The 26,364-nt window shown below is 36.1% G+C and overlaps 1 protein-coding gene across 5 annotated transcripts in view; it reads right to left on the bottom strand.

Annotated features, from left to right (window-relative positions):
* Positions 1-1,914: 1,914 nt before the first annotated feature.
* Positions 1,915-26,364, bottom strand: part of CAMSAP2 (calmodulin regulated spectrin associated protein family member 2) — an 89,190-nt gene continuing 64,740 nt past the window's right edge. For 2 of the 5 annotated variants that reach the window (XM_054833526.1, XM_054833528.1), the window contains 11 exons: positions 23,472-23,565; positions 22,316-22,409; positions 18,746-18,816; positions 18,186-18,255; positions 15,205-17,410; positions 13,979-14,115; positions 13,201-13,421; positions 12,063-12,162; positions 9,943-10,058; positions 8,119-8,237; positions 1,916-6,614 (listed from right to left, as the gene is read on the bottom strand). In XM_054833526.1, coding sequence (XP_054689501.1) covers positions 6,309-6,614; positions 8,119-8,237; positions 9,943-10,058; positions 12,063-12,162; positions 13,201-13,421; positions 13,979-14,115; positions 15,205-17,410; positions 18,186-18,255; positions 18,746-18,816; positions 22,316-22,409; positions 23,472-23,565 — 3,534 coding nt within the window. In that variant the 3' untranslated portion in view covers positions 1,916-6,308. Of the gene's footprint in view, positions 6,615-8,118; positions 8,238-9,942; positions 10,059-12,062; positions 12,163-13,200; positions 13,422-13,978; positions 14,116-15,204; positions 17,411-18,185; positions 18,256-18,745; positions 18,817-22,315; positions 22,410-23,471; positions 23,566-26,364 lie in introns of all 5 variants that reach the window. The other 3 variants (XM_054833527.1, XM_054833530.1, XM_054833529.1) reach the window with 2 other exon arrangements.

The following is a 26,364-nucleotide window of genomic DNA, read 5'->3' as shown; positions in this document are numbered from 1 at the left end:
TTGGGGGGCAATCATACTAATTTTAAATGTTTGGAGAGGATACATAGTAGCATCCTATCTGAAAAGGGCAGATGGAAGACCCTGTTCTCTGGTTGTTCGTAACTTCTCAGTCGGGCATAGAAAGATGTCCTTGGGATGGTCTCAGCTTGCTTTGAACTCCCGAGTCATTATTGCAAAGCAGGCAACTCCCATGAATAGCAAAGCTGTTGGGTGTGGGCTTGAGAGAGCTTGAAAATCAGGATTAGTGGAGGAGCAGTTCTGCATTACCAAGTGACAAGACAGGGCCCTGCAGTCTTTTCTTGGAACGCTTCAGAAAAGAAAATCGTAACTATGCGACTATGTTACAGATGTGGCAGGTGGCTGCAGACAATGTCAGCAGGGCTGCGTGCATTCTTAGAATTATTCCCCGGTGCTGACCTTGCACAAGATCTGTCAGTGGAGTCCAGTGCTTTGTGCAAAGCATCTTTGTATTGTTGCCATAAAAAATGGGCCAATCCTCTGATTTTTAGTCATTATAACAGAGCCATTCAATCCTTTACACTTTTTATTATGTTTACATGATCTTGTAAAAAGTTGCAAAAAAAATTCTGTTTAAAATTTTACTTCTGGAAACAGTTTTCACTCATTTCAGGAAAGGATTTCCAGAACTTCGGGGTGACGATTCAGAAAAATTCTTGCATAATCCATAGGAGAATTGTTTACGTCAGCATCATAGCTCCAGTTTCAGGTAGCTTAAACAAGAAAAATACTGAGCCAAAGATTAATCTGGCATCGGGTAATTTAAATAATTGCAGGCTTGTGGGTCCTTGCCAGGTCTCATAATGCAGACATTTAGATCAGTGATCATGTAGAAAGGATAAGACAGAGCTGCCCTGATGGAAAGCTGCATAGTAGCTTTTAGTCTTTCTGCAAAGCTCCACTAACAGATTAACAGCGACATAAAAATGCCTATATATTACTTTGTATGTCTCCATAAAGTTCACATTCCATTAACTGAAAACTTAAACACATCTTATGTGGAAAAAATTCTTTCAGTATCTTGCTTAATAAATTTGTCAATGGATAATGAATTACTCCTATTTTATACATCCAGTTATTTGTAATGTTGAATAAGAGTCTGAATAAAGTTTTAAATAACATTTTTCAGTGGAATGCTTTTAACTCTTTTCTACTTTTTCTGTCCTTTCTTGAAATCCTAGTTGTTATTGGCACGTGTTATTTTCTGATCAGAGGCAGTTCTGTCTAATGTCCATGACTGTTATCCCCAAATTCAGAAATTTGATAAAAAGCCTGGTGTTAAGGAACTCCCATCTCCCAGAGAGTTTGTACTGAGCTTAGATGTATACATTATATATTGCTTCCCTGCCTGTTAGGAAGACCAGTAGTTCTGAGTGTAAAACAGACAAGGCAGCTGCTTTTCTTTCTTGCTAGAAGGAAATAAGCTAGAGTAACTTCCCTACCATATTTAAGTGTTTGTTGTGGTTGTCTAAATAAAGTGCACTTCTTTTTACACCTGCATGTAAGCAAGCAAGTCTGAAGGTATGTGTGCATTTGTATGTATGCAGACACAAACACGCTTCACATCTTTTTTCCTAAATGGAATAGTTTGCTTTTAAAAAAAAATTGCTTATGAATGAACAAAGATTCTGTACGTGTTAAAAATACTGATTTTGCTGCCATCTAGACCTGGAATAAGATGATTTGTGTGGTTTGGTTTTTTTTGTTGTTGGTTTTAATTAATTTTTTTAATTAATTAGAAAATGTAAAAGCAGATGTAAAGGGCTGTGGCTGTTAAGATAGATCTTTATAGCCACAATTCTTCAAACTGCTTATTCAGCTCATTAAATTAGTAACAAGGCAGCAAAGAAATGCTAATTTGCTATTTGAAAAGATATAGAAGTAGTTAAAGGTTTAGCCCTTACAAAGCTGTGTCTGTATTTAATTATGAAGTTGTTGGAAAAAAGAAATCTGACATCTACGCTGCATCAGTATGGCTGGATTTGAGAAACAAAGCTATTTTTTACATCACCTTTGTGCGTGATTGATCCGAAAGCTTAGGTTCCAAGTGTAACAGAGATGATTATTCTGCAGTTAGTGATACCAGATCTCTGCAAATTTTGATTGACAAATTCTGTACAAATTCAGACACACAGTACAGTCATACCCTGTCAAATTAACCAGGACATGATCTGCAGTTTCTCAAGTATGGTGTTATTTGCTGAAGGATAGAGAACATGAAGCCTGCTGTAAAGCTTGTCTGTACAAAGGCTGGTTTTAGATGAAAATTTTGAGCTGCAAAAAATTTTTGCCACTGAAAAAATAGCTTTATTGGGTGCAACTGGGTTTTGTGTTCCAACATAATTCCTTGCTTGTGTCACCCTGTTTGTGATGCCGTACAGGGAACTGATTGAGCTGGCTGAAAAATAAACAGTTTTGGGGGGGAGGAGGGAAGGTTATTAATTTTCATCCACATTCGTTTTCGATTCAGTACTAAAAGCTCTGCAATCAGATTTCCTATATTCTTGAAGCTGCCCTTTGGATAGCTCTGAAACTTAGAGATTCTCTGTGTGAGTTGTTACCCGACAATTCAGCCTGCCTGTTGGCAGGGCAGTGATGTCATGTCCCCTTTCAGCAAGTCCTTGCTCTTGCTCTGCAACCCAGCAGGACAACGCAAAACCCCAAGAAGGGCGTGATTTGGACTGGAAAAAATTGCTAATTTACAGATCTGGAAGAGACACCTTATTTTTTGGACACTATTTCTGTTCAAGATTGCACAACTAACAAGTACTAGTTATTTCACTAGAAGTCATTTCTTTATTAGCTGTCTTGATGAAGATAAGACTTCAGTTGATCTTGAAAACCTTCCCTTCTCAAGCAGCCCTATTACACCAACCAGTAAGTTTCTGTGGTTTTGGGACGATGGAAGGTAACCGGAGTACAGGAGCTTATCAGTTGACTTGCAGTTGTGAAACTTGCTTCAGAAGCGAACAGGGTAACACCATGTTGTCCTCAAGAATGAAATGAGAAGTCTAATTCTTCAATAGCCTCCCTCTGATAACGTCAGAAAGCTAAATTATACGTGACAGTGAGACAAACAAGGGGGAACAAAAGGAGGAAAAAAAAATGGTGTATATTTCTACAATTTCTATGTTGCTGAAATAGAAGAAACAAGATTTAAAGATTTGTCCCTGCCCACGGCAGGGGGGTTGGACTGGATGATCTTTAAAGGTCCCTTCCAACCCAATTGTTTCTGTGATTCTGTGATTAATGGAACTTTTTACAGTTTCAGTTTATATTTAGATGTAAGCAAGAAAACAAAAAAATGTACTTTTGGTGCCATGCTTTTATTTAAATGAAAGGAAAATCTACACTGTACCACGTAAGTAGCAATGACAATATTTTACAGCACAGCATTTGAAAAAATATGGAAGCTATGCTCCATAGAAGTGGACAAGTAAGCACACAATACACTGTACATTTTTTCAACAGTGCCCATTAAATCATAATTAAATAGCTGAATTTGGCTTTAAACAGCCAAATAATAAAAACTAACAGTCATACTAACATTAAAAAAAAAAAAAATTCAGTAGCTATTATGACTGTTAGAATATGAAATTTTGCTCCAAAAACTAAGACGAGAGTTTGGCAATTCAGTTGTAGCAACAATAATAATAATACCCCTGATGAAAGCACCAGTGTGTTCTGAAAAGGTCAGTGATAAATACTGGCCTTTATGGAAAGCTTCCTTTTTTTTTTTTTTTTTTTTCTTCTTTTTTTAAACATGATCCCAACCAAAGATCCACTGTAATTAGAAAATTTGCAGGCTTAAAAAGGAAAAGCGTATCTAGCTTTACTTTTCCTGTGTTAAGTAAAACTTTATACTGCGAGCAATGACATTTTCAACTGCATTATTCACATTCTACTTTTAGACATTGCACAAATCTGTAACCTGCTGACAAATGTAAATTTCATAATACATTCAGATATATTTAAAATTACTCCAAGAATTCCTGTCATGTATTTAAGCTCACTTTGATTAGATTGATGCATGTGTCTTTATGGTGTTGCAAATCTTCAGTTAAATCATAGTACAGATTTTAGAAATAAAAAGCCTCCCATGATAAAACTTCTTCTGAAGTTATTCACCGTATGTGTATCAGATAATTCCAACCTCCTGGTTTCTTGAATCACTGTATATTATACACAGCTTCATATTGTTATTCAAGATGTTCCTACCACAGTAGTTGTAGGAACTGTCTAACAGGCAGAATGCGCAAACCCTCTTTCCCCTTTTTTTAATATTATTTATATCCTATATACACAATATGTATACACTTGAAATATAAGAGTTACATATCCTGGTGATATACATGCAAACAGTAGGAATCAGCTAACCACAAATAGTTTTGAGCCACATACATATTAAACATGTATTTTAAAGTGTTTTTTCTTTTTTTACAGTTTTAACAAATATACATAAATATAAGAACATAAATTACAGTAAAATTGACAGCATTTTTGAGAAAATGTTTATAACCCAGATGCATTGATGCCTAAGGCCTTATAATAATTTAAAAAAAGTACTGTTCTAAACTGCTTCATGACATCTCATTCCTGTGCATCTTTTATGTAAGTCAATGAGCACATCATAGTAGTGAGGCATAGTTTCTCTCAAAGCAGTTTAATGAGAGAAATATGAACAGAGTTTTAGTCTCCCCATGAAACAGAATGGACTACATACTTATAGCACAATACTGTCTTATGTTAATGTAGTTGTCACAACACTGAAACAGAACAGAATCACAAATCATTCAAGTCTTTTCCTGAGAATGAGATTTTTTCCCCCAACAAATCCTCTGGTGTACATTATCAAAATAGCCACAGATTTAGGGGAGGCTTCAAGTTTGTAGTTTCTTTTTTTGTCAGAACAGTGCTATGTTAAAAGCAAATTATAAGAGAAACAAACACTGAAATGGAATAGTGATCTATAAAATAATCAAACACTGTTTTGAAATAAAATGCAGCCCTTTATAAATAATACTGAAATATGCCTAAAGTTTGGTTTTGTAAATGGTCATACTATAAATTTATTGAAATGTCATTTAGGCTTTTTTGCCATATGTATTTAAACTCGCTAAGTGTCACAAGACATCATCTGTTAAATCGTGTCAAAAAACCAATTTACTAAGACACACTGAAAATGCTTATCAGATGTCTATTCCCTGGAAAATGGATTTAAGTCTGAGCTGGCAGATCTGAAGGCAGGAAGAACTGACAGTGGCCTGGATCTTAAAATCAATGGGAATTAGATACACGACTTCTGAAAGATCTGTGACTTAGTGAATTCTGTGATTCTTCTGAACATTTGTAGTGTTCTGTCAGGCAAACATCAGGGATCTAGTTCTGAATGTTTCACAAGTGCCTATTCCTTCCTTGGAGAAGCAGTACCTGACCATGTGCTCGCTCTTCATGTGGAACAATGCAAAATAATGCACATTTGCTTAAACTGTTCTAGAGGTCTACTGAATCTTTTTGCTTTGCGTTTTAATGGTGGTATGAACGTGCACATGGTCAGTCATTACATCTCAGGTGGTAGCTTACTGAAACGGGAATAATTGCATCACCTAGCTATACCCTGAGTTGTTAAATAATTCATTTGAAGGAAACTTCAAGCAGTTCAAAGGTTTTTCCTTTACTGTTTAGTCTATAAGCAAGTCAGTATTATTTAATTGAAAAAGAATTATAAATACTCAGGGGAATCAATCTTGATTTTGTTACAGCACACAATAAGGATCTGGCAGAACAGACCCATTCAGCTGTTCTTCGGTGACATACAACTGATCATTTAGTCTTTACTGTAAGTCAGTATGCAAAGTTCAATGGTATTGAGAACATTAAGAAGTATTTCTTTAGTGAAAGAAAAAATATTTCAGGACAAGCACAAATACAAACATATAAGGCAACAGATGTAAAAAAATGTAGTTTGAGTCACTAAAGAGGAACATTCAGTGCTTCAGTGTATCTAATCAAAATACAGAGCAAATATACTCTATATATTGTATTAGCACATACAAATCTCCACACAAGTCAAACATTTCCATAATCACTCATAGTTATTCACCTAAGCAATAATCTTCTGCACTCCTAAACACTGTGTTTACATTCCAGTTGGACATGATAATAGAACTTGGTGTCCAGTTTTAAGTTCTAAGAGTCTTCGCTGGCAACTAGAAATCTATTTCCTATAGGCAGTAAAGATGAAGTGCAAGTTTATCATAATTCTCTGAAGCAATTTTTTTTGCCATCTACTATGCCTTGGTGGGTAAAAGTTTCTTAGGAGTTACTGGTCTCTTGGTTTGCCACAAATGGCTGTGAATGGTAATTGCATCAACACTGGCAGACAAAGTTTTAGCAGGTATGTGGCTAAATTGCTTCCTGTCAGAGTTGTACTTATACAGTCCCTCTATCATTTTCTTTGTGATAGATTTGGGACCTATTCCTGTTAATTTATTGATTTCTTCAGTATCAGGGCAGTATGTATACAGAGATCTGAACTGGCAGCCTGAATCCCGGAACAAGATTAAGAAATTATTGGCATCGGATTTTTCCATTTCCTTTAAAAGAAAGAAAGAAAAAGATTTACAATATGAATTTTGCATTGTAGTTGCAAATAACATTGAAAGTTATTGGATTGTGATTTTGAATTTGTTTTCTACAAGAGCTGAAACTTATGTCTAACTCTGTCCACTAAAAGACCTTATTGTCAATCACCAAAATTTGCTAAGCTTCACCTATCTGAATTTTAATAAGGTAGCTATCTTTCTCAAGCAAAACCTTATTTATTTAGACAATTTCAGCTATACTTGTTTAGTTGTACCTCACGAGGAGATATCCTAACAAATTTTCTGTTGACCAAATAAAAAGTCTTTGATCCATTTCATCAAGCAGATCTAATAGTTGCAAGTCTAGGTACAGGAAATGTAGGTATGTCCAGATGTGCCAGAAAGATCCTCCAGTGCTAAAATGGGTTTTCAGTCATCCCTAAATCCCTTCAAATTTGGTCAAACCATAATGTTGGTTGAAGTGTACTAAGCAAAGGTTCTTTATTAGCTGAAATGTTCAGATTCCTATTCCACCCAACACAACTTCTACAGGACATGTGCCCTGAACATGTACAGCTTCTACCAAGTGACATATGCCACAGCCTAGAGTTAAGCACAACCTTTTTACAGCTGTTCTTTCCTGGGATTTCTGGGGGTTGTTATGCTCCCAGTTACTTGAACTGAAAGAGGCTGTCTCAGTTTCTCACTTGTTATTTCCAAAAAGTAGCTGCAAAGATAGAGAAGGCAGCATCTAAACGTGAATGCAGAAGAATTACGACGAGAAGAAAGGGCAATAAATACTTTCATGAAATTTATTCTGGAAAAGGAATTAGATCTAGATTCCAAGTACCTGTGTTCTTTGATCTTTTTAATCTATCAAATTTGTCACAGTTGGTAAAAGGAACAGTCCCATTACTCTCAACCCTCAGACTCTGTGTTATTCCTTTTGCATGGAAACACACTGGTCCCTGAGTTCTCACCCTTATAACATTTGTACATCTTCAGAAAGGTTTATATGAGCATAGGAGAAAAGGCTGGAAGGCACCGCTCTGTGGTAGAAAGTCCTGAATTTGCCCTACTGCTTGGAAACTGGAGAAAAGCCTACAAGGGATGGATTTCAGTTCTTTCTGTTCATCAGAGAGCTGTGCTTTAGTTCTAACGGTCCCATGTATAAGATGGATATTTTTCACGTTAGGGAAAACAAGTTTGTGAGCAAATTATAAAAGTCTACATATTGACGTTCCCACATTAAACAAGCAGTAGCTATTAACTAACAGTTCAGCTTCCTGTGCTGCATGTACGATGCAACAGCTATTGTTTCTACAGTACTAGAGAACCTTTCTGTCTGCACAGGAAGCAAGTCACAGAAGTTCCTCAAGCCTTTCCCTAAAAGCTGGCTGGCATAACCTCAGAAGATTCCTTTTGATACTTTTGATATAAATACTTGAGTGTTTTCCTAATGCCTGACTGTGGTTTGACTTAGGTGTTTATGCTTTTAGGGGAAAAATACCCTTACCTCCAGTATCTTTTTCTTTTGACCTTCATTTACTTTTCCAGCCAAGCAGCAATGTGCCAGCGCATTCTGAATTATATACTTGTTGGATTTAGCACTGGGTTCTTTGAAGAGCTTTGGTCCTATGGAGGAGGAATGACAAATCAGCTAAGTCAATAAGCCAACAAAGAGTTTAAATGCTGTGAATCACTTTCAGTATGGATCTTTTGCATGCATAAAAATACAAATCCAGGAATAAAATAGAATTAGGCTAGAGACCACAAATTTCACAAACAAGTAAAATGTCATTTTTTCAGCTGTTATTGAGCGTGCTTACAAATGTGTCTTTCATTATTAAATCATTATTGTTGGCAGTCCTCACAAATACATTTTCTCTCAGAGGACCTTTTCTATGAACAACAAAATGTTTTGCATTTTCTAACTAAAATTTCAGTCGTCCAGGAGGAAGCAAGTTCTTTCTTTTTCTTCATCTACACCTGTAATTTCAAGGGTGAAAGGTAAAACAACAAAGCTGATGCAGCACTTAAGAGTAACTATAGCCTGTCTACCTTGGAATTCCAGACAAGTTTTACCCAAAACCAGAGATAAAAGATGTGACCTGACACTTGTCAGGTTATTCTGTCTGTAAAAAGACTTGATTCATCTGGTTGAAGGAGAAATTTCTTCTGTTTTAACTTCTGAAATATACGCGTACTTGTATCAAGACTATTTGAAAAAACCAACATGTAAGTACCGATTGTGAGTCTCAGAAAGGAACATAATATAGAAGCAATTACCAATTAAACTTAAGATTAAATCTCAGTTTGTCTATGCTTTGGGGAAAAAAGCCTAGAATCAACACTAAAAAGCTGTATGGAGTCTGACTGACAGAATGAAGATATTAAAACATGTGAAAAAAGCCTTCTGCTCAATTCTTATGAACTGTACATTCCTTCATTTAAAAATAACCTCCACATAATAATCATTAAAACATGATCTTCAGCACTATGGGTCTTCATGAGAAAACTCAGCAAGACCAGCCAGGCAAAGTATCGCTATCCCTCCTGTAATTTCATTTGACATGCATGTGGCACAAACTGACACAAACTGACTGAAGTTTCGTGGTTTAAAAACAGGTACTTTCTCATTTTCAGAATGAACACTTTGCCTTTCCAGACTGTAGTCGTTTCAGTGGAAAGGAGATAAGATTATTTTAAAAGCAAACATTTGCCAGCACAGACAGAAGTATGCAGGCCCATCAATCAAACCTGATCTCCCTAAAAGTTTATTGAAAATACCTGACATTATTTTACTCTTTACCAAACAAAATGACATTAGGTGGGCAAAAATGGAGCTTTTATAATCCTGATAATGCACGGTCTTTGCAACGTCATGTGCTGTAATTTGGAGAAAAGGGATGAAGATAACATTATTATTTGATTCATAATATAATAAAGAATTAGAAGTCAGATTGTAAAGCTTTTAATAAACAAGAGATCTGTTTGGAAACAAAAGGTGCAGAATATTTAAATTCACATTCATTCATTCCATTCTAAATTGAACTTAAATTTCAACTCTTCTTGCCTTGCTAGACAGACTACTGAAGTGCACTGTTTATTCTGGTTATCACAAATGCTACTGTGTCAGTACTTTAATTTTGGATTTAAAATTTTAAAATTTTTAATTTTTTAATTTATTATTACCATCTATTTTAAAGGACGTGAAAGTAACATTTCTATGAAAGCATCCTCAATCAAGTTTTAGGAAACCAAATAAAGATAATTCAAAACTTTTCATGCATAGAACCACTAATAGCCAGGTACTTTTCTGAATATTGTTGTCACTGACCTGTGTATTCTGTAGCAGAAGCGACTGAAGAAGTTGTAGATGCGTTTTCCCAGTCTTTTTCTCCATTCCGACTACCACAGCGACTTGGAGATAAGAATCCTTCCACAGACTCAGACCTAAATATAAATTTTAAAATCTATTAAAAAAGCATTTACAATGTTCGGCAGAGAAGCCTTCTAATATGAAAGGAAGACAAACTCTATTAATGTAGAACACAATGATTTGAATTGTAGACTATGAGCCTAAATGCACAATATTTATAGAAGAAATTAACGGATAACCGAGTTCATGTTCTGTATCAAGTTGGTATTTAGGTGAAGTGTATGTTAGTAAATTTTTGGGCTACATCTGAGGCACAGAAACCTAATAGATATTCTAAGCTGTGGAATATTATTACTAAGTGGGAGTTTGGGTTACTTTTACATTGGTACTAGCAAAACAATGTTACCTCATGTAGCGAACAAACCAGTTCTCGGTAGAATGATGAATGTGAAGTAAAAACGTACTTCATTCATACTTATCATTACAACAATTGGCAGTGAGAACTGCTCTATTTAAGACAACAAAACAATTTTCTTTCTATTTTTTGTTTTCACAAGCAGTAATTCTTCAAACTGTGTCTGCATTCAAATGTGAAAAGTTTTGCATTTAAAGATCTAAGCAAGATTGTAATGTTTTCTTAAATTATTACAAGGTATTTAAAGCTTCTGTGATTGTGGCTACTGGAAAAGCCAAATTTTCAGCTTGGAATGAAAGCTTTTCTAAGTGAGAAGAAAGGCGCTACTAGCAAAGAATAAGGAAAAAAAGTGGTATTATAGTAACATTTATCTGCACACTAACTTCCAGTAAAATCAGCAATAGATGAAAATACAATTTATAATACATCCTATGCCTTTTGTGATTAGCACCTGCATGAAGGAGACCTCAAAGGTATCACTGAAGTTCACTCAATGTGATCATCAAAAGACAGTTCTGATGCAAGGAAAAGGTGAAAGTATGGGTCTGGAAAGATTGAAAATTCTTTCAACTCTGTTACTTTCAATAATTTGTACTGAATTTTATCATATTTTAAAAGTCTCAACTCCCTAAATCAAATCCAAAGCCAGAGAAAGATGTACTGTTCATTACAAGCATAGTACAGCACTGTACAACTAAAACTACGTAGACAGGGGTCATCTGGAAAGTCTGTGTAGATAAGCAACATCAAGCCTTTTCTAACAGCTAATAAAGCTAGAAGAAATCCCCTTCTCAATTAAAACTGATCATTTTTAAGGGATGACAAGAAATGTTAGGATACTTGGATCATTTTATGAAATTTTCTTATGTAAGAACCAGAAATTCAGTTCTCAAGACATCAAGAAAATGGAAAAGTCAACTGAAACCAGCTGCAGGCATGTCCGAGTTGATGAGTGATGCATAGGGGCCATGAAAACATGACATATGATATCGTAACATGTAGTACTCATTATCAACCCGCTGTTCCTAGTTTGCCTTTCTTTCCTATTTCTTTTCTATAAAAAACCCCCAGCTATTCCTCTGAATATTATTAAGTGGTTACATAGAAATAAAAATTTTCCTCTGAATTACAGTATAGATTCTGCATATAAAATTAATAATTTTCTGTTATTTTTATCTCTTTTTATTTCATTTTCAGGTCATTTTTAATGCAAAATCAATTCTGGTGTCTGGAAGAGGCTGAAGTCCTAGTGAACACTTAATACTTCCCTGTACGACTGCTCAGGGGAAAAAAATCAGAAAAGAAGCTTCTATGTGAAAAAAAGAAAAGAAGCTATGTAGCTGCACGTAGCATACAGGTTTAGTAAAATATCCACAAGTTGAGATTTAAATGCAAGCAGGTGAATTAAAGAGGCTGCGTGAATAGCATTTTGTTTTGACCTCATTTACAGTTGCCCAACTGGTTTACTTGGTAAAATTTGTGAAACAAATGATCATGGCTTGGTTCCCTAATGCCTGACACTGGAAACTATCACAGTCTCAAATCAGGAAAACATACCTGTTCTTGGAGTACACAATATATACATGACCTCTTTAAAATTCATGCTAGTTTTACATAGCTGATTATCAAATTTTATTAAATCAAACGGTTATTTTAGCTTTACCTTGGTGTTCTCTTGCCTGACTGCACACTCTCATTGTCCCCTGTATTCAGCGATGCCAATGAAAGACTAGATACTGAAAAAACACGATAAAGCTGTGAACCTGGATAAAAACAAAGTTAAGGCTTATAAACCTATGCAAGTAGTAGAGTCTGTTCATTAGACCCAACACCAGCATCAGAAAGTCGGTAAGAGCTTTTATATGCGAGACTCTTACACCCATACATGATATACCTGCATGCATATGTGGTGCACTTCATCTAAACGTTTGCTGACACCCAGCCATTTGCAGCCACCTGGGATGGTCTCAGACTAAGCGTTAACGTGAAGCACAGACATGGGAATATTGGCACTATGCAAATCAAAGAATGCAATCAAAGTTAATAAGTCCTCATGAAAGAGAGCTTAAGAGGCTTAATGGAGAGCTTGGGAGGGATTCTTGGAAGGTGTTAAGGGAATACTTTAACTTACACTGGAAGATGGAGGGAAGCAGCTAGAGAAAATGCAGCAGAATAACAAGGCTATACGATGCTGTAACAAAAAGGATCACTGAGCAGTCTGGTTACTTTTTCTAACTGTAAGTTGGCAATACTTCTTCCAATCATTACTGCACTTATGTGATATCTAAAAGAATAAATTGTTCCACATGATTAGTGTTGCTATGTTCATAACTATACCTGCAGCAGGTAAGTGAGCAAAATAGAAAAAAACATGAAATATATAAGTAACTTTTTAATTTTAATTTTTGTCTGTATTAAGCAGGAGTTTAAGTACTCTTACCTTATAATCACCATTTTATTTATCAATCTCTTATCTCCCAACTTTTATTCATTCTTAGCTCTACAGGTGCAAGAAGAGATTAGTGAAGAATACATGGGTGTGTATGACTTGCAACACATGTTGGTGGTCCCACTGGGTTTGCATACAGTTAGCCTTTTTGTTTCATGATATATGCATGCATGCATAGCAGGTAAGTAACATTCATCTTTTTATTTCAATTGGCAAATTTTGCTTTCCAGTTTGGTCACGTGCAGCTTCAATTTAGCACAAGACACTAATAAATGCATGTGCTTGTTAGTATCAAAAAACAAGCTGGTGTTTTAGCATGAACAGACTCTTTTTCCACATGAACATTTGTTACCTGGTGGACCTTTGATTGGTGTCTTAGGTGATTCAATATGATCTCTATGAATAGATTTTGGACGTGGCTTTTTTTGTTTGATTGAGAGGGAACGTGGCTTTATGACAGTATCCATTTCTTCCATAAGCTTTAGTTGTTTCCTTCTCATATATTCCTGCTTAATAAATTCTCGCCGTGCTCGTTCATCCTCCTTCTTCTGACGTTCTTCTTCTGTTTTGCGTCTAAAAAACGACCAAATAAATTCAACAATAGAAACTTTCCAAATTAACAGTTTTAGCTAGCACGGTGAGGACAACACAGGCATCAGACTTGTGGAACTTCTAGAGTTCTCAGACATCAGTAAGAGGAACTTGCTTTTTTTACAACTTTCAGACGGTTTAAACTTTTTGGGATACCGTTACTAGTAAAATCAAACCCACATTTATTAGCTTGACTGCTGTAACCGAGCGAGCATTGCGCATTTGTGCAGAAAGAGGCCCAAAGTGATGTGTTCTCCCTCAGAATATAAAGTGCAGGGCAGGGTAGTACTCTGAGGAGCTTCCCTCATGCCAGCAGGGCTCATATGTTGAGTCTGAGCTACAGACTGATGCCACTGGCTGATTTTGCAGGACCAGCTGGCATGTGTCTTCAGCTGGGCTCCTCAGCACATCTGGCTCTGGATTAAATATCTTGGATATTATGATACCAATTCTTTGACATGGAAGTTACACTTTTAACTAAACTAGACATTTTTACGTTCACTGTTACTGATCATTGGGATCAGGACATGTAGTTTTACCTTGTCTCTTCCTTCTTATGTTCTAGTTCTGCTTCCAGCTGCTGCTTTCGAAGCAGAGTCTCTCTTTCCCTTCTCAAACGCTTCTCCAATAATGCTGCTCGTTTCATTGCCATATCATTTTCTGCCTTTTGATCATCCTAGCAGCAACAGTATTTGAAGGAAAAGGACCCAAAAATATTAAAATTTCTGAATTCAGCAACTGATTTTGCCAAGTCATTAGACACTTAATTCTGTACACTGTGTTGAAATATCCTAACATACTTTTGCAGTATTTGAAGTAAGTTTATTTTAAAAGATTTTTCTTAAGACTACTAAAACTTTCATAAAGGAGTTTTTCCTTCCTAAGTCAAATAAAATTCAACACTGATATAAGAAAGTGAAATATTTTAGTTTAGAGTCAGATCCCACACTGCATAAACTTCTGTATTCAGCTTCAGAAGATTCTACATGTATGGAGATGAAGGTAATTTATCATAAAAAGCAGTAACTATGCAGCATATAAAAGTAACTTTGCTGATCAAGCCATGTGTTTTGTTAGAACTGAGGAACGCTTCCAGACAAGCAAGGTGCATCTCAGATATGCAATACAAGATTTTGGGGTATTCCAAGATGGAAATTCAAAATCTTGATGGCTTTCAGTGTCTAGACCACTCTCCTACAATGTGCATTATAGTTAAAAGCCTGTCTGAATATAACTCTTTAATAAGACAACAGGGAGTGCTCCCAAATACCAACTTCAAAAGGGAGTCTCAAAAGACTATACTTCCTTAGCCAGCCAAGAGATGGAAAAAGGCTCTCCCAAGTGCAACTCAGAGACATTCAACATTTTTAAAAATGCAGGCTGTTTTGTACTTCAAAAACTTTTAGTTTAGGGATGGGGAAGTGAAGGTGAGACATGAGCATGTTTAATTAAGGTCACCAAAGCTTACGTTAAAAATAAGTCTACATTCCAGCATGCATTCCTCACCAAAACCTGCAAGCTCTCTTCCACAACTGTGAATGTAAAGGGGTACTCTGGCATGCTCAAAACTGCAGTATAGTAGAATCTCACCGCTCTTATGATGCCAAATCAATCATCAGGTGCAAAAGGTAGGCTTGTACATTTAGAGTTGCAGAACTATCTGCTTTGACTTCAATGGCAAGTCATCACTGAAATCTGTATCTGAATTAAGTTCCCTTTCAAAGGAAGGTTAATGGCAGACATACACATCCACTAGTTCTCTTACCTTAAAAAAGAATCCACAACACACTTTCTGGTCATCCTCAAATTGTTCTCTATCACTCTCACCTTCATATTTTTCAACAGATACTTCAGTTTTTTCTGGTGGCTTCAAATCTGACAGGGAAACTTCAATTAAGCTAGCTGTTTTGGGAGTTGGTAAAATTGGTTGGCTTAGCTGATCCTCATTTGGGGTGAGGCAGACAGTTTCTGTGATAGGCTGAGATAATACTTCCGAAACATTAGATTCAATAGGCTTAATCTCCTTTTCATCCAACTTCGGTTCACACTGTTTCAGCAATTTTGGTCCTTCGTCTTTTGGTACCTCTTCCGTAGGCTTGACTTCTTTCAAAAGATTTCCCCTTAACTGAGGTTCACCTATATGTTCACCATCATCTCCAAAGCAAACAAACGATCTAGTCTGAATAGGAACCTGACTTGGAGAAAATCTCCTCAAACGGGGAAGACTATCCACAGACCTGGGGGCAGTCAAGGTACGATTTAGAGGTGTTATTTTCAGTTCATTTGGCCTAGGAGTCCTTTGCATTTTAATGTGAAAAGAGGCATTCTTCCTGTTGGAAGACTGTGGAGATTGATGTGTAGAGCGAGGAGATTCCTGTGAGAAAGGTGCAACAGGAGATGGAGTTCCCATTTGCCTTGATGAAGACTTAAAGTCCCGAATCTGCTTCTGAGGAGAAGGCTGAGGAGGAGAAATAACCCAAGCCTGTTGCTCTCTCATCTGCATCAACATCTCCTGTTGAAGGGACAGACGTTGCATTTCTTGTTGCAGAAAGTGCAGGGAAGAATTTAGTTTTTCAATTGATTTTGTATATTCTAAGATATCTCCTTCATTAAAATTTTCTTCTGAGGGGCTTGCTAAATTCCATTGCTTTTCAGAATCCATAGGAGTAGCAGGAGATTTTAACCATTTGCTATGAGAATTTTCAGGATTTTCTTTTATTAATTCTGAACTCTTACTAGTTTGTTCATCTGATTTTTGAGTTTCTTTTTCTTTCAACCGACTACTGTCAGTGAATACCTTCTCATCCTCAGCTCCCGCTGCTTCTTCTCGGAGAGGTGACACTCCATCACCTTTCTTTTTCACAACATTAAGAAATGCTGTTCTTCCCATCTTCTGCCGCTGCTTTGTGAATGCAGCTTCAACTTTCTTCTTCTGTGCTTCAATGGCTCGCCTCTTTTCCTCTAGCTTCATCCTAAGATGTACCATTTCGGAAGCCAGTAACTGTGTAGTGTCTCTTCCTTGAGGAACAGATGCCTCCTCGGGAATATGAGTCCAAGCAACCACATGAGGGATGTTCAGCTCAGAACCTTCTGGTGTGGTTTTCTGAGAACTGCTTCCACTGCTTCTACTATCTGTGTGATTCAACTTCCTGAATTTCTGCTCTGCAAAGCTAGTCATTTTAACCCCCGAACTTGAAGAAGCACTGCTGCCTGCCTGTGATTTAGTACTTACTGAGCTGGGACAGGGACTTAATTGATCTCTGTGATTGCTAGCTCGCATGTCATACTCTTGGAGAAATTTAGATGGTTCTTCCATGTCAGAGTCCATGCTTACAGTATAATCTCTCAAAGAAGAATCCTCATCCATTGTCTCTGGAATATCTTCTGAAGGGACATGTATTCCGGTATCTACTTCTGTATTGTCAGTCACAGGACTTAGAGCACCTTTTGTGTCTGTAATTATATCAGGGGTAGACTGATTTGGTTTAATGTTTGAATTCAAGATGCTCATTTCCTGATTGTGAAGAAAGAACCCATTTGTAATTTGGTCTGGCTGGATAACTCTGGGAGATTTTTCAGTGTCATGAATTATCTGCAAAGCCTCTTCAATGCTTGGTGTCTCAATCTGATTGCCAAAATCATCCAGAACTGCCCTGTTTTGCAGAGCTCCATTTGGAAACCGGTAGCAGCTGCTCTCATTGGCATTTTTTTGATTTGTGTTAAGAGACTGATTGGCCTTTGTGTCTTTAGGACCTATCATGTCCTTTTCCTCTTCAATATCTTGATTTTCATCTTCTCCATTTACTGGTTTGAAGGACAGATTTTTTCTAATATGTTTTGGCATGCGGTTGCTGTTTAGTGTAAGGCCTTCATTGCTCACAGATCTAGTAATTCCTCTGTTTGGAGCAGTTACTGGAATGCTTTTTTCTTTGTCAAAAGAAATGTCAAATGAAACTCCATGTAATGATGACCTAATAGAGATTAGAATAAAGGAAATAACTGAGCAACTCTTGATTAATAATAATGAAATATTCACGTTTGGTTTTAAAACTATTTTAAGATTGTAATTTTAGAGGCACTGTTACGCGTACTGTATTTTGCCTAACTTCATATGCAAATACAATAAATAAAAAATGCACAATAAAATAGAATATAACAACATTTTCTTTAGAGATAGCCAATGCTTTTTATTACTTCAGAATAAATTCAGGGCACTTTAGGAATATAGGAATTGCCATAGTAGGTCAGAAGGAAGATGTGAAAAGACTCACAATTTACACTTACCGAATAACCCACCACTATAACTCTTACCATTTTAACTTTAGTTTACACCCTACAGATTAAGAGTTTATGACCAGTCTAACTGAAAGACAAAACATTCAGCCTGATTGTTCTTACTATCCACAAAATAATGCAAGTTTAAATACTACTGAGCTCATTAGCCATGTGAGTCTTACCACTGTTAGTTGACTGCGTGAGTAAATGTGAACATATTTAATGTCAAGAATTCAAACATCTCAAATATACTTCATTTCAATGTAAAAATAGATGATTTGTTTCTGAAGTTTGTTTCCTATCACTGAGTTCTTAATCCACAATATAGTTCTCTCTTTCTACTTTTGCAAGTCACTTACAAGGACTCTTACTACAGGATTCTTAAAATCCAAACTACAACGGAGCATTTATTACTATTTATGACCAACACATAATAATTTTTTAACCAACTCGTATGGTAGAACTACTTACCTTTTTTCTTTGGGCCATGTCCCTACATACCCATCTACATAAGACATCGATGTGGATCTTCTGATGACTCCTAAGTGAAATTAAAATAGAACCCAAGGTAACTGCTATGAAAAATTATTTTAACATCACCTTCTGTTGCTTTAACAAATTAGTTTGCTTTATTACTTAGAACACTGCAATGGCAAAAATAGTGGGTTTATATTACAAATACAAGTAGAGCAACTGAGTTGATTTCATCCTGAATATATATTATACCACTCATCCCTCAAACAATTTACTATTGAGTAAAATATACTACAAATAATACTAAAATATACTACAAATACTTGTTGAAAGCTGTATTTCACATAATCAAAACAGAAGTCAGATTAAAAAAATACACACAATGTAAGAGGTACAAACTCAAACTTCCCATTTGTGTATTTTATAAATTACCAAACTCATTCATTAGCCTTGCATGTAAAGCTCTCCCAGTAGTATCTGCATAAATAATGTTTGAATAAATATAAGCATGATAGCAATTTACTCATTGCCTCTTCCACCCATTTGTAAATTGTTACCTGAAACAGATGAATAAGGCTGCTGGGGTGTATGCAATTGGCGAGATGGTGTATAAGTTGGACTCTCCAATCTACAAAGTAAGAGGCAGTAACTTATAAGACATACATCAAAAGCCATATAACAAAAGGGCAACCAGACTTCATGTCCTGGGCCAACACAAAACCAGATTTATTTTTTGTGACAGTGAGCAAAGTGAGGTGCAATTATTTTCTTGAAATACTAATTTATTAACTAAAAAGAGAACTCTGTATTACCTTTAACTGGACCTAATGCAGACAGACACAAAAAGGCAAAAAGGTATTTCTCCTACACAAGTGGCCACAGAGCGGTGTTATTTTTTGTTAACTTGTTACCTGATTTATTTCATGTAAATGTCATTATTAGAAGGTTCTCATTTTTAGGTTTGATTTTAGCAAAAACCCCAAAGATGAACAAAATGAGGCAGTTCCTACTGGCCTCAAAGCTGAGTGACTGCAGCTAATATCACATACTTTTCATGCATCTCTCTTTTCAGTTGCTTAGTCTGAAGCTTCTGCTTTGTGTCTGGACTGCAATCTACACTAGAAGTGGATAAAGGAGATTTTGTGATAGACTTGACTTTACCAAGACAAGAAATATATTCACTGCTAAAACAGTAATTACAAAGATTTCCTCTGTTTCTACTTACAACAGATTTTTGTTTTGTTTTTGTTTTTTTGTTTTTTGTTTTTTTTTTTTATTTTTAAGTCTGTAATAGACTAGCTGTGGTAATCCAGAATAGGATTAACATAATTCAATGTTTTGATCAAAGTGCTTCTTCAGGATCAGAACAAAGACACATGCATAAAGATACATGCGTTTGTATGTAAAACACTTCTAAAGAAGCCAGACTTCAAAAACATGCTGGATTAAATCCTTTCATGTTTGGAATTTTGTTCATGGAGCTGAAGAGCACACTCCCAAACTCCCCTTTTTTCAATCAGTCATTTTTGAAATATTTGTTTAGTGCTTTTATAGTTTATATACAGTATGCTCTAGAAATGTTTCTAAATAATATTTGTGGAGGGATAGTCACATCAATTTAAGAAAAATATTGTTGTTTAAAATCTACAAAAGCATCTTCTGTAAGTATATATTTTAAATTACTCAAAATAGGTCCTCATAAATTCCTGATTTTTTTGTGTTAATAAGATTACACATTAGCTACACAACTTATCTGTTTTAAATGGCATTTGAGATTTCTGTGAAAATTTTAAAATCATACATATAATGTTTGTAAGTTATCTTAAAAGAAAAACATGCATTCAAAATTTCGTCCAGCAGCCTGTGAAAATTTGCTACCACAAAGAAAATCTATGCACTTCATTTTCCCTGAAGAAAACACTGATTTTGGCACCATGACTGTGATTCCATGGCAACCTCAGACATCATAACTGCTCGCCGCCACAGTCCCACTCCCTCCTCTGCACTGGATCTGGCTTTCCATCTGATCCTCTGAGTCATTTCAACAAGCTACACCAGCAGAAAAAACATACACTTTTTCCAACTGGGTTAGGTTTTTCTGTCTTTGTAAGCTGAAATGAACAATGTCAAACACTCAAGGGGGCAAGAACGTGCAGCTGGGAGAAGGAGAAAGGCCAGGACCACGACATCCTGCAGTCAGATCTGTTCTGCCAGGGGACCTGCAGCCTCTGTGTTAGATTCCTACCGTCTGTGCTAACTTCTGCGCTAACTTCTTAGGCCCCTCCTTTGCCCTGCAATGCAGGGAAGTATCATCATGTTGGATGATGTACACTGTTTTATGAGGAAAGATGTATGTCTCTATTACTCATGGATTGCTCTCATAATACTCCAACACAAAACCATATCCATCACTTGTAAAGACACTAAAACAGTGTTGTGATGAGCTACTACAATACACAATCCACCACCCTAAGGGGTTCATAATGATTTTTACTATGTCTTTTTAACACGTCTCAGGAAACGTGAGAAATATTACAAAATACGTTGGTGACAACTTAGGGACTTAATAGTTAAATTTGTAAGTACTTATGAATTGAACTCAGATGCTTACTGCAAAATGTCCAATCAGTCCTCTTCAGTTTAGAGGTCAAAACCATCCGCACAGACAAAATGTACACATTTAGAGAAAAGGTAGATTTATTTGGATGAAAATACTATGTTACTGACAGAATTTGTCAGGGCAGGATAGACGCGTGGTTAGTGGCTTCAGCTGTGGGGATTCTTTAACATAGCCAAGGCTCTAGATAGACTTCTCTTGTGGTGTTGTCCAGTATTCCTCTACTAACTTTCTTTACATTTAAAGAAAACCTTCTCCATGGTGATCACTACAGCACAAGTGTGGCACAGAACTCTGTGCTTCTTTAGTTTGATTTGGTTTTAAGTGTAACTGACATATGATTTACTATCTTTATAGAACTTCTTAAAAGAGAAGTCACTGAAGTTTTGTTCGTGAAGGGCTCTAAAAGGGGGACATCAGTTTGGAAACCATGTACGAAGAGTGATTTTTACTGCAAACCTTTCTCTGTTCTGTAGGACAGTCATAGTTACAAGCCCTTTGTTGGACTGCTTGCAGTGGCTTTGCAAGGTGCAAATGGCCTTGGGAACTCCTGTTCCAAAAGATACGTTCAAAACTACTGTTTCTTGTTCTCCTGGGCTTACATGCTCAGTTTACACTAAAATAACTTTGTTGTCTGCAAGGGAAACACTTCCAATACACACAGGAAAAGGATTTGGAATCACAGCATTTAATGATAGTAAGAAATACTACTCCCTGATTAAAGTCAGCATAGATTCCTAAATGCTAGAAAAACCCCAAACCAACCAAACCTCAAACCCAACCAAACACCCCCTCTACCAAAAACCCCATTCAAAAACAACAGAAAAGGCTGAACAGCATTAGCTGGGTTGGCAACTAACAATTTACTGAATATCCAATTAATATGCTAACTTTATCCTTCTCCTCTGTGTCAGTTCAGATGCAATCAATAAATCTTTGCCCCCAAATTATAAATGTAATGCAGTGCCACCCCTCACCCACTATGTTCAGATCAGATCACTGGAAGGCTTTCTTTACTCTGTTAAAAAGAAAGATTAAAAAGAAGGCCTGATGTGCAATTTCTGCCTCTTATCAAATGCATAATCAGCTAGAGACCACAAGGGAAACAGGATGTTTTTATATTGCTTCCAGTATTACTGTAACAGTAATACTAAAAATAATGTTTCACATATGTTTATAAAAATATAAATATTGCAAAACATATTTAATAAAGCAGTTAGCTCGCCATTCTTGATGCTCACGAGTTGGGAAGTTCATCACAGAAGTATTTATTTTTACCTATTTGACCTTCATGGTACTTAAGTAACATAATCAGACCAAACTAAAACTCAGTGGTTTTCTTGCTGTTATCTTAGTTCACCTTCTTTACCATTTTTTGAAAATTTACTGTGAATTCTGGAAAATCCTGGAGCATTGCAAAAAGGCAACAAAACTAAATAAAAAAACTGTGTTTGATTTTTAGTAGAAAGGAGAAGATTGTGAAACAATACCAGCGATTCTCTGACATTACCTGGCTACAAAGTCAGAACCAGATGGGCCATCCATATAATTTCTTCTGTTAACATTCAAGCTGTGAGCAGAAGCTGCATCTTTTGCAGGTTCACCTGCCAGGAAGAAGAAAGCGCAAGTTATTTAGTTTAGTATTTGGTTAAAATCCACTATAGAAATGCTGTCTGAAATAATCTGAAGTTATGATTTCCAAAGTTTTAAAGAATTTTCATTGGTTCCATTATTTAAATTAAAACCCAGTCACTTCCTTTCAGCTTTACCTCCTCCGAAGTTCCCAAATTGGCACTAATTAAGGGAATGGAGCATGACAAAAATGACTACAAAAGGCAACGGGTTAAATAATACATTAAAAAAATATCTGAAAAAGAGCCACAAAACTAAAAGCAAGCAATCTTTTTAGCAAAAATATTCTTCTTCTGGAAGAAATTTTTCTGAAAAAATTTTTTTTCCCCAAACCCTTAGACTGACTTTTCCGCTAGAAAATAGTATTTTGGCCATATCCTACATTAGTTAGCAATACCAGATTTGTATGTGCTATGAAGTATATAAATGGAAAAAAAAGCCACACAATGAAAATCTCATCCTAGCTCTTGGAGAGACAATCAGAGCACTACCATATGAATGTTAAGTTACCATGACTCTATACTCATCAACAGATCTCAAGATCTACCTGAGAGGTGGATTTTTAAATTTCAGAATTTACTGATGGAAGACTGTGCCTTTGCACCCAGTTAACTGTAAAATTGCATTTTGTACCTATTTGTCCACTTTCCCCAGATCTATGTTCCTTTCTCTTGGTATCTTCTCAGCAATACAAGCTCTTCAGGCTAAATTCTGTTCTTGGCTCCTTATTACATTTGTAATCCCTGCATGGGCATAAATGGATTCTAGGCTGGTTTAGGTCAGGAAAATTCGCAAGTGATTATACCACAACAATTTAAATGAGTTTTTGGTAATAGACAACAAGATCTAATTATGATTTATGAGAGGAGATGAAGATTAACATGAGGAAAAAGTACTTTGCTCCTTCTTTAAGGGGGCTGTACACCACCAAATCCTGTTAAATAAAATATTTGCTGTATTTGTGAACACAATAGCAATCTGTACACACATATATTAAAAACATGCATGTTAAACCCGATCCTTAATAAAATTACCTTGGGGATGCACAACAACACGAGGTTGTACAAATGATGGCTTCACCACTTCAAACCACCAGAACAATTCTGCCATGAACACCATGTAGTTGCTCTACAAAACAAAACAAAAAAAAAAAGAAAAAAAAGAAGAAAAGAAAAAAGACATTTCTGTTATAACACAAGCCTGCAAATAAATAGATTAAGCAGCATTCAGGATATGTGTCTGCATTTCATCCAGTTTACATTTTCTTCTCTAACAATTTCTTAGAAAATGCAATCGGTAAGACTGATCTGTAGCACCAACTATAGAATACACATAACTCAACTAGATTGTAGCCGTTTGGGTTGGAATGTTTCATAATAAGCATATGCTCACACCTGATGTCTTGCAGGCAGGGCAGAGAGGTACAGGATGGGTGGAAAAAGATGCCTGTCAAACAGATTAGCCATTTCCATAAAAAAGAGCTGTGAAAAGCCCATTGTTTTGCAAGGCTAGGCAATAACATTTCAGAGTTTTTTAACATGAAGAACTCTGGTAGCCCTTAGTTTTAGTGTAGGAATTTTGAATCTGATTTAGGCCTTTGTGACAAGCATGTGCTTTTTGCCACTTTTGTGAAGATCTACCCAAATTTACAATTGTCTAATTAAAAACAAAACCCAGCAGCAGTGTTTGTTCAATGCAGGTTAGAACAAGGTTTTAGCTCCAAAGATTTATGCACACTTCATATATCGTTGATATATCTCCCTTGCTCACATTCACATTGCCCACATTCAATGTTTAACTGCATATTTGAGCACACCTGGTGTATGCCTGCAGAGGATGTACTTAAAAATTGTATTCAGACTATGTAAGACTTCCATTTAAGACTTCTTTTGACAGCTTCACTATGTCAAATTCCATCGTTGCATTAATTTTGTTGCCTTAAAAATGTGTACCTCAAATGTAGTGCGAGCAAACGTTTGACAAAAGTTCTAAACAAAATGTCATTTTATTTCAAAAGCAAACCACAGGCATTAGGGGGTAAGAACATCTTTTAAAATAATAAAAAAATTACAACAAAAATCTTTAATAATAAATGAGATAACCTCAATTCTCTATCAGTAAATTTGAAAACATGATTTTAAATATCTATTTCACACTGTCATTAAGATTTATTATTCCTGAATATTTCTGCTGTAGATAAGCCTTTATTCCAGCAAAGGATGCTCTTAGACTGAAAGCTGGTCATACGCTTTAGTATATGGTGAAGGGATCAGCCAGATGTTGCCATATTTATTACATACAAGCTATAAATAGACTAGGAAAACCCCCGCCTCTGCTTATTCAGCACAACAGAACTGAGAGAGGAAAAGTTCATAGCAAAATGTTTTCCATTCAAGTAAAATGTTAAGCGTAGCATTTTGGTATCACACACTGATTTCATTAGGAAACAATATACATAAAGAAAAAAATCAGATGTACTTCTCAGGCAAAATATGATTTTTAATACTACAATTTCTAAGTATTACAATTTCTACATTTTTTCTCTTAATACTTTCCCCCTACCCTTACCTCCTCTCCAACTTTTTACATTTTTTACTTGAATTTTTGTCCTGATTCTGGCTGAGACAAAGTTCTTTTTCTTTCTAGTAGCTGGTGTAGTGCTGTGTTTTGGATTTAGGGTGAGAATAATGTTGATAACACACTGATGTTTTTAGTTGTTGCCAAGCAGTCAAGGACTTTTCAGCTTCTCATACTTCCCTACCAACGAGGAAGCTGGGGATGCACAAGAAGCTAGGAGGCGACATGGCCAGGACAGCTGAGCCAAACTGGTCAAAGGGATATTCCATACCATATGACGTCATGCTCTGTATATAACTGGGGGTGCGATGGGAAGCAGTTTGGCCTCAGAACGAGCTGAGTATTGGCTCTGGTTGGTGAGCAGTTGTGCTGTGCATCACTTATCATCATCATCATCCTTTTCTGTCCTATTAAACTTTTTTATCTCAACCCACAAGTTTTACTATTTTTCTTTTCTTTTCAATTGTCTCCCCCATCCCACTGGGGAGGAGTGAGCGAATGGCTGTGTGTTTGTTTTAGCTGCCTGCAGGTTATACCATAACATACGAAAACCGAATTATAAAATGTTCTAAACATAGCTTTGTCCCCATCTGAAATAATATTGTACTTAAATAATATTGTACTTAAATACTCCCATTTTGTATGTTTATGTTGAAATGCTGCATTTAATACTGTGATTACTTTATGAAGGACTCAGATATTCCTTCTAAGAATATCTTCTATGCAGTCCTGAGCTACTGCAAGACAGCTTGTTTTTCCAAAATCACCAAAGCAGTATTTACTGAAGTAAACATGAAACTGTTGGCTGCATAGCCTGCTTGGAACTGAGGCTGCTTTAGACATCATGATGGAAAATGCATTTTCTCATAAGTTATTTTTAGTCAGAAAGGGTTGCTAATAATAATGATCAAAGGGGAAGACTGATAATCAGTAGCTTAATTTTTTGGAAAAAACTAACTGTGGGTTTGTAGTAATCCTGCTACCCAGGACTAGAAAGAACATAGATATTATTTTCACAGATTTTGCCTTAATTATGCTGACAGAAGTTCTAATAGCTCATCACATGATTGTCACGTGCACTTATACACAAAAATATTCAGAAGCACAACAGTATTTTAACAGTACTAAACAATAACGGAGCTCTGAGCAGCTCAGACTGCCTCAAAACCACTGAGCAGCAGATGGCAGACTTGCGGCTTCATAGATGCATTGCTAAACATGCTGATTTATTTCTTTCAATTTGATTTTTGCAGACTGTTCATTAATTGCACGTAGTCAGCTGCACTATTGGTTACATTTTATCTATTGCATCTTCTGGTACCATACAATAAAAATCCTTCTGTTTAACAG

The sequence above is a fragment of the Grus americana genome, chromosome 8 (genome assembly GCF_028858705.1).
Source record: "Grus americana isolate bGruAme1 chromosome 8, bGruAme1.mat, whole genome shotgun sequence".
Lineage (NCBI taxonomy): Eukaryota > Metazoa > Chordata > Aves > Gruiformes > Gruidae > Grus > Grus americana.
This window is presented reverse-complemented; position numbering and strand designations above follow the sequence as displayed.